Here is a 9299-nt window from a genome sequence, read left to right on the forward strand (position 1 = left end):
GACAAACCCCTCGCCCCTGAGCGGGCGCAGACGTTACCAGCCGACCCCCGGCGGAATGACACCCGCGGCGCCCAATAGGCTGCAAGCGTGGGCCGTGCTCGGCCGGCGGGCTGCAGCAGCGAGGGACGCGGGACGCGGGCGGGCGCGCGATGCTGCTGCAGCTGGACGCCGCGTTCGATCTGCAGCGGGACGTGGGCCCGTGGCTCGCGGCGCAGGGCTGACCCCGTCCCCCGGGCGCTGCGGCCCCCGCTGCACGTGACACATCCAAACCGCGCAGTGTTGCAGCCCCGCCTCGCTTGCAGAGCAATTGTTAGTAAAGAGCGAAGTTTTTCCCATTCGTGCAGCTCAGGCTTTCAGAGCAATGCCAGAAGTCACGAGAGCTGGCAACAGGGGCACTCCAACCAGACACGGTGCCGACCCCTGCTGTAGCTGGTTTGTATCCAGCGTTAATTGGGATGTGTAGCAGGGCCCTTTCTTTTCATTTCTTTTTGTCAAACTGTCCTGGTGAGAAGCGCGGCGGGTCTGTGGGGGGAAAACCCTGCAATTCTGGGGGAATTCTGTATTCATTCAGGGCAATAAATCTGCTGTATCATTGGCGTACTTCTTTGAAGAAGGAAGCCAGGCATCTGGTAACAAAGTGGGAACAGTTTCATTCATTGGCAACATGAGGCGCAAGGTGCAGTGCAGTTAGGGGGCTGATCTGAGAGCCGTGAGCTCTTCGGGTAAGTCTCGTCCTGTTCTGGGTTCAAAAGCCAACGTCGCGTTAAGCCGTTTCATCAAAGATGCGTGTCTTTAACGGCAGTTCCTTGAAATGTGGGTCAGGTTCGTCCTGGATGTCGTTTTTACACCACCGGTCTGTTCTCCATGACAGTTGACACACAGCAGAGACAAGTGTGGCAAAGAAGGCTTGCAGGGAGGCAGCTGTACGTGATGGCTGAAAATATTTGGATTTTACCTCCTACGAATAGGTTTTCTTACCATGTATTGGGTATTGCTGCCTTTCACACAACCTTTCCACCACTCTAAACAAATTGGACAGGACGCCTACCCTCTCCTTTTAATAACAAAGAAACAAAAAACCTCCCATCCTCATAGTAAGCGGCTATCTATCACAATGACATGAGCTGGTAGATGCCACAACAGTTTGTGATTTCTAGCTTACTTATCAGTTGGCAGAAGGGTTAAAAATACGACCCCGATGTATTTTTTGGCACTTCTTTTTACTACTTTCATTTGTAAAGACCGTTTCATTTCTGCTTTTGTAAAGACTGCGGTTGAGATCAGCTTAGAAAAGTAAAAGCAAATAATGTAAAAAACCTTATCTTGATATATACTTACACAATTACTAAGTTCTCGCTTCCTAACTGAACACCTTGCCAAAAGTTTTCTAGTTTTCTTCTATAATCAGCTTGCCACCTATGTATTGCTGCTATAATAATAGTAATGTTCAATTCATTCAGTCTCAAACACTTATATGAAACTGCAGGTAAGTATAAAAGTTTCTGTCCTTTAAAGACCATTCATTATCTTTCAGTCTAATGTGACCAAATTTGCAGTTAAAAACACAGAACTAGTTCTAGGTAATGGTATGGAGCTGTTTTAAAGATATTTGAGGTAGTAGTGACCATCATGTTTTGGAAAGGTGAAGTCATGGCAGGGCCTTCAGAAAAGCAGGAATCTTTTCAATAAGCCCGTCTGATATTAGTAAGGCTGCTGCCTACCGTTTCAAATTCTACTACGCACTGACTTTCTGGTATATTGCTATTAAAATAAAAAATGAGACGTGGTAGGTATAGTATTGTAAATAGGGACACATTTGAAAATGGCTCTATGTACTGAAGGCCTGGCCTTACAAACATAGCACAGGAAGCTCCTTCCTATCCTATCAGGTCCAGTCCCCTGCATTTGTAAGCTATTTTTTAAACATATAGGCATGCCTGAATTACACAGCAGTCAAGTTTAGTGTGTACATACATATTTTCAGTATTGGAGCCCAAATGAACAGACAAAAAATATTTTATGTGATACTGAACTTGGAGAACCGACAGCATGTTTGTGAACAGGATGTATAAAGGACGTATAATTGGAGAGATTTCCAAGAGCATGGTGATCTATAAAAACAAAAAAAACAAAACACCCCAAAGACACCCCCAAACAAAGACAACCCAAAACAAACCCCGCCTCAAAACCCCAAAAAACTGATCAGCATTGATTGGCAAAATTAGCTTTTAAAAATAAATACTCCAGTTGTGACTTTCTTTTCTTTTTTTTGTGCTTTAAAAATATCAGGGAGAGCTTGTTGCTGTGAATTAAAACTGAGCTATGTTTGAAAAAAGCTTTCATGTAAATCTGGCTCTTTTGAGTCTATTGTTGGTGATGGTCAAGTGTCCTACTGAAGCGGGAGATTGTAAACCAGTGACAGAAGTGTTTGAAAGCTTGTCTAACATGCAGAAATTGAACTTTTTTTTGCCTTCAAGGTAGTATGCATTTTTGTAGTAATGCTTACAATTGCTAACTATAATACTAAAAGCTAATTAATTTTCTCTCTGAAGGATTTGAAAGCCCTTTGCAGACTATCTTGGAGTTTCCATTGATGCACATACTGGGCATGCAGGCACATTCATATTCTGAACTGACAAGAAAAGCAACTCTGTTTGCATTCAGCTGCATTTATTATTCAGTACAGTCCCTGTCCATATTAATGCTCTTGTTAAATTCAGCTGCCTGTTTTGGGGGATTATTTTTTTTTTTATTGTGGCATATGAAAGGCTATTGTTTCCAGTGTTACCACCATGGATGCCCTTGGATTTCCTTCAGGTTTAAAGGATCACCAGTGATTGCCACTCCGATTTAATTTTTCTCTATTTTACAAATGTTTGGTGACTCCCTTGATTCGACACACCCTCATACAAGTTCTGCACAGATTAAAAAATGGCTGCTCAAAAAGGAAAAATGGTAGTCCTTTGACTCCACGTTTTGTGGTGTAGAAGGTCTTGTGTGAAGTAATTTGCCCTGTGAGAGTTTTAACTGGAAAAGAAGTAACTAGTTTGGAGGCAACTGTACTTTTCCCGAAGGCTCAGAGAAGTGACTAAATTCTATGAAGCTTCTATTAGAGGCAATGTAGTACGTGCTGTCCTCCAAAAGAGAACAGCAAATTTTCTTGGTTATTTTTGGTTAATAATCTCTGATGTAATGCTGTTATGACCTGAAAACTGGGTAATGAGGGCAGGGGAGGGCAGAGGAGAGTAATGCCAGGAGCCTTTTTCTCTCTCCACCTCTAACAAAATACCAGTTCTGAATTTTTTTGATCCAAAAAATGAAATAAAACAGAGGAGGTTTTCTTTCCATTATTAGCCAGCCTAAGCGGCTTAAAATATTAAACTGCTTGCACCCTGGGGAGGAAAGAAACTTCCTACCAATCTTGTGTGATAACCAAGGTAAATAGTCAAACAGAACAAACCACCTGACAAGACTTTTGAGAATTTCCCAGTCCCACTCGCTGAACCACATTCCTATTGCAAATGAACATGCAGATGTCAAACTTCCCACTTACGGACTGTGTTTCTTAATCACAGTCACATTTGTGATCATGCAACAATTCTTTGGCAACCAAAGTATTTAGAAAGCATGAAGAAGTAGTATCAGAAAAGCACTTAATGTGGTATAAGACTTGTCTTATTAAAAGAAATTAATTGTGCTCTTCTGTTGCTTTCATTTTATATCTAGTGCTTCCCTGCTGACTAGTCCTTCTCATCCCTCTGAATATCTCTCTTGTCTGATCTTTCTTCCACCCCCATTGTCTTATCCGTGTTTCCATGACGCCTAGGATCTTTGGATGTGCTTCCTCAATACTGCTGAGTTCCTTAATACTCAGCACATGCTGCCTAGCTCCATGGCTCCCTCGTGGCTTTGATCCCTGAAAACAGTTTCTGTTTCTGATCCTGCTTGTATATGGGAATGGCCTCCAGAGGAAACAGCTAAGCTGGCACCACTTCATTTCCACATCCAGGCAGCTGGAAATAAGTTGGCAGTTTTCATAGAGCTTGTTTGTTCTCTGCAAACCCCCAGAAAGTGCTCCAAGGGCTTTAGTGCAGAGATACTACTTTATAAAGTTCTGCATGGCATATAATGGATAGAAGCTGATCATGTTTGTCTGCTACAAACAGCACAAGATGACTCCAAGCCTCTTTCATTAAATATTCCTCATCTTTACTAAGAATAAATATTAAGGTAGAATACTAAATACAATTAGGAGATGGTCCTGAGATCACACTGTAGGTAGATGGTTAAAATGTTGTTGCGTTACATTGACAGTAAAGACTACTCACAGACATGATTTATATAATGTGGTTGAGCAGCGAAGATTACAAATCAAGCTTCTTTATACTTTGAAATGCTATACACATCTCATATTAAGCTATTTGGGAATTAAATGGAAGTCTACTGTTCTTTGTTCAAGAACTGAAGTTTTTTCATGTACAAATGTGCCTTTGCAGATTTAAAATTAATGCTCATTTGTCTTAAAGCATCATAAGTTTTACAGTGAATTAGCCCAAGTCAGAATCTTATGCCTTACACCTATCATTTTAGATACCTTTGAGGAGACTTCATCAACACTCTACGTACTAAATGTTGAAAGAAATGGAAAAATTATATACACCTGGAAGGTAAGTCTACAGCAACTCTCTGCAGCTATACTAGAAAGTAACAGCGTGGTAAACCCTTCTTTTCATCTAATACTTCCACCTTGAATTTAGCGTAAGTGACATTTTAAAACCTGAAATTTGATTAGTTAATTTTTTTCATTTCTCTTACAATATGAGAGCAGTTGTCCTTTGTTCACTTGCAGAATTGGCTTTTTTTATAGGTTAAGGGGGTGTTTGGATGGAGGTGAAGTACTGGACTCATTAAATAAGTCCATGGGACTTTTGCCATTGACTTTTGTGAGACCAGAATGTAACCCTGAATGAACATGTATCACTTTAACATACAAGCTTTTCATAAGCAACACATTCTTTGACCCTGGGAGCTGAGTTGCTTCAGAAAGGAAAAATCTGTTGAATTCATGTGCAGCTATTTCCGATAAACTTGATGCATTTATGCATAATGAAGGGTAAAAGAGCTCTTTTTTTCTGCCTTACTTGGTGGTGTTTTAAACACTTATCAGTAGTGCTTAATTATAGTTGTCATGGGCTTTGAAAAATCCTTAACTTATTAGTATCCTGCACGGTTTTGGGTCATGTCATTTTAACTTAAAAATAAGCCTTCAAGGCCCTGTTTTGCCCCCGAATGCATTAGGGAAGGAGAGACTCCCTGAGCTGAATCTAGTGGAGTTCCAAGGAATTTTCTCACTGGTTTGGGGATGTTTCTCCTCTGCAGAAATAACTGAGTTTTATTTCTTTAAAAGTGCACATAAAACCCAGACTGTGGAGGATCTACCTGCCTGATGCACAGACTAGAGGATCATGTCTCAAATTGTAGTGCACTGTCAGAGATGCTTCTTTGTACTCCAAGGCAGCAGAGCTGAAACTCTTCAGAGCATCACATAGGGCTTTAGTAAGGGTAAGGCTGCAGCAGACTTAATTCCTTGTTCTTATGGATACAGATTTCCCTTTTGTATAAGAAGGTACAGAAAGTGTGGACCTCTGTACACCACCTCGCAATACTCTTATGGGCACACTAGATCTATGGAGGCAACATGTTATTTATGAGGGGATGATTCCTCCTTCCTAATGTCTTTGAATCAGCCTGAATTATTTCCCTGTGCTGCTGTCTTGGCAAGATAAGAACTCTTTTTCCCATGATTGCTCACTCTCCTGCAAAAGTGACCTACAGAGACTTCCTTCATTGTAGAGGGCACAGATATGTTTTGTTTGCTTTTGCTCTAAGGCAGGGGTGCTCAGCCTCCAAACCATGGGCCAAATGTGGCCATGGGGTCATTGCATAGGATACATGGAGCTCCCCTTGGGTCTGGAAATTTGGTAGTGGGGGTGCGGTGGCCATTATGACTACCCTCACCTGTGCCAAATCCCCAAGCCCCATTCCCTGCATGACTGATTGGAACCAAGCTATACCCACTTCCTCTGCAGGGCTGGGCCATGCCCCTCCACTTCTGAATCTGGACAGTCATACCCCCTTCCCTCCCCACGGAGCTGGGTTGGGGCCTGGCCACTCCCCCTTCCCCTGCAGGGCCAAACCATACCCCCTTCCCTCTTTGCAGGGCCAGTTTGGGGACTGGCCTTGCCCCTTTCCCTCGCCACAGGGCCAGGTCAAGCTCCTTTCCCCTGCAGGGCTGCATTGGGGCCAGCCTGCCCCTCATGCTACCAGATAGTGCCTGCCCTGCCTGCCCGAATGCTGGATTGGGAGCTCTGGCTTGATCCAGCCCACAGTTGGGCTGGGTACTGGTAATCTGGTCCATGGGGCAAAAAGGTTGGGCACCACTGCTCTAAGATTTTAAATCTATGAGGGGCTGAGTTGTGAGTACTCCATGGAATATTTTTACAAGTGGGCAAATGCACTTGCTAATTCCTTTTATGCTCTAACTCAGGGGTTCCCAAACTCTGACAGATTGCATACCACCAATTTAAAATGATACAGCCTTAAGTACCACCAGCAAATTTTTCGTACACATAGGCAATAGACTATGTATTAGTGGGCTCTGAGCATCCCACCACTCGTCCTGGGGCCCCATTCACCCCAGCCACTTCCCCTGCCCCACTCCCTCCCTCACCATGGGGGCCTCAGTCTTTGCCCCCTGTCCCCCCCCCACACACACACACTTACTTGCTGGGTGCTGCTCCACACACAGTGCTGTGTTCCTGGCAATGTGCAGCAGGCTGCTGCTGGGCTTTGCGGGGGTGTGGCCCATCCCTCTGGCCTTCTGCATACCATTCGCAGGTTGTCTGTGTACCACTGGTGATACGCATACCACAGTTTGGGATCTGCTACTCTAACTCAGTGGTTTTCAAGTTTTTTAGACTTGAGGCACCCCTCTATAACTCTTGTGAATTGAGTTTATTTATTACAGTGTAATATTTATTTATTACACCATTTATTTATTACAGTGCTCATCTCTTGGCAGCGGGGCTGGGTAGTGGGGGGCAGAGTTGTGGCCAGGCAGAGCCTGAGCCTGCCCGTATCTGTTTCTCCTCACACTTCCTGCTGCACCTCTTGAAGGATCTCATTGTACCCCAGGGTGCTGTGGCACCCAGTTTGAGAATAACTGCTGTAACCTTTTGTTGAAACTTTACTTTGTATAAAGCCTGATAGCTTTATGTTGCATTTTTGACTTCCCATCAGTTTGCAACAAATTTTAAGGTAAATCTCTTCTGAATAATGGTTATACTTTCACTTTGCTACTCCAGTGTAAAATATGCAGAAGTGGCACTGAAAAGCTGCATTTAGTGAAGATAGATAAATTACCTCCAGTATTCTGTAGCTTTCTCTCTTATTTACCTATATTTACTGTGAGGAAATAGTTAACTTTATTATAGTAGATACTAGTGTTAACTATAGGTCTTACAGAGTTGTCTAAAACAATTTAACTTTTTTAGTGTCACCACAGTGAATTATCTGTAATCAACAAGACCATTTCTTGAGAAACCTGCGTGCATATGTGAGCCTTTGCTGGGTTTGTAGCAGTGAAGTCCCATGCTCTTGGCAGAGCAATTAATGTTTGTACTGACACTATCAGTGAGGTTGGTGCACAAACAAGGATGGAGCTCTTCTGGCACTTGTCCCAATAAACAAACATGGAAAACAACCTATCTATCAAATGGAAAAGGACCAAGCATATTATATGTGGAATCAGAGCTAGGAGGAAGGTAAACTTCTTATTTTCACGTTGCAAGGTATTAGAGAATTGTGTTGACTATTAAAAAAAAAAAAAAAAAGTCTATATAACAGTTGTGTCACAGGATAAGTACTTATACCCTGCAAGGCAGTATAGGAATTCTGCAAGTGAATGTGAAAACAAATATGTGAGCGCACAGATGTGTGGGCGGATTAATTATTGCAACGGTAATTTCAATATTAATCAAATATGCTTTCAGTAGCAAAGTGCAGATGATGTTAGATTGCAAGAACACATTTCTACTATCAGAATCATTAGGGTTTCAATTTGGGAAATATCCTTATTTAGAAATGTTTAATTTTAAATTGGCGGGACTTAAGCTCATGAGCAATTGAGTGCTCACTTTACCGTGATGACAAGTGTAAAAACCTGAAAGAGAGGAGGCTCAAGGTCTTCAGTTTTAACTTCATAAAACAAGATATAGCATTTCTGTAATTAACCACAAGACCTCTTTCTCAAGCACTGTTTAAAAGTAATGGTCATGATATTGAGCAAAGTGAAAGATTATGGTTTGAAGACTACAAGGTTATGTAGTTTCCATTAAGATTACTATTGTGGTACACAGACTTCTGCAGCATGACTCATTTCTAGTTCAAAATTGAAATGTTATAAATTGCTTTAAAGCAGAGTCCAAAAACAAAAATAGATTTTTGAAAATAGAAAGCATGATAAAAACCAGTCTTTTCTATTCTAAAACAAAAGTTTTCATTTCTATTTATTCAAAATTACTATAAATAGTTGTGATTTTACATTATTTAATTATCTATCAGCAGGTGGTATTTCTTGCTTGTAGAGGCAAGAGGCAGTAGACTATTAGTAAGGATGATCATCCTTGAGGGTTTTTTTTTAAATAGCCTGTGAAATCTATTTAGTCTTCATATAGGTAATTTTCTAGGGTAGAGTTTCAATCTGTTCTCCAACTAGCAGATCACTGGGTGGTACAGCAGCTTCTTTACAGGTTCCATATACTGTCCAGTTTGTACAAGTGTGGATCCCCAAGTGTGGGTGTTTCAACCCAAAATAGCCTATCTAGGACCATTGTGGAATCCCCCTTTTATCATGTGCAGTAGTTTCTCTTCCTTGTCATTCGACTGCTCTAATATATGGCCCAAGTACAATGGAGAGGATAAATTCAGATTGTAAGTTTGAATGGACTGCACTTTCATTCACCAGCAGTGCAGATGCTGGTGGTTCAATCATTGTCCTATGTTGTTCTTTTTAAAAAACATCCCCTCTCAGTCTCTTTCCTGTCACTGGAATTAGAGCAAGGGTGTAAAAGATGTGGCCCACAGACTGGATGTGGCCCATGGAACTTTATCAGTGTCATCTGACCTTTGGGGCTGGCAGTGGGACTGGAAATTGGCAGAGGGGCAAGCTGCAATAGCTTTATGGTAGTTGCTCAAATATAAGACAACCAGATTATAAAATCTCTCCCCCCCCTTCCCCC

General features: G+C 42.0%; 1 protein-coding gene across 2 annotated transcripts in view; it reads left to right on the forward strand.

Moving 5' to 3' along the window:
• Positions 1 to 38: 38 nt before the first annotated feature.
• GSAP (gamma-secretase activating protein) overlaps positions 39 to 9299 on the forward strand; it is a 72417-nt gene continuing 63156 nt past the window's right edge. Inside the window, exons 1-2 of one of the 2 annotated variants that reach the window (XM_025192524.1) lie at positions 39 to 216; positions 4591 to 4667. In XM_025192524.1, the coding sequence (XP_025048309.1) occupies positions 150 to 216; positions 4591 to 4667 (144 nt within the window). In that variant the 5' untranslated portion in view covers positions 39 to 149. Of the gene's footprint in view, positions 217 to 4590; positions 4668 to 7553; positions 7824 to 9299 lie in introns of those variants that run through there. The other variant, XM_025192525.1, reaches the window with a different exon arrangement.

Source organism: Alligator sinensis, unplaced genomic scaffold, assembly GCF_000455745.1.
Source record: "Alligator sinensis unplaced genomic scaffold, ASM45574v1 scaffold896_1, whole genome shotgun sequence".
Lineage (NCBI taxonomy): Eukaryota > Metazoa > Chordata > Crocodylia > Alligatoridae > Alligator > Alligator sinensis.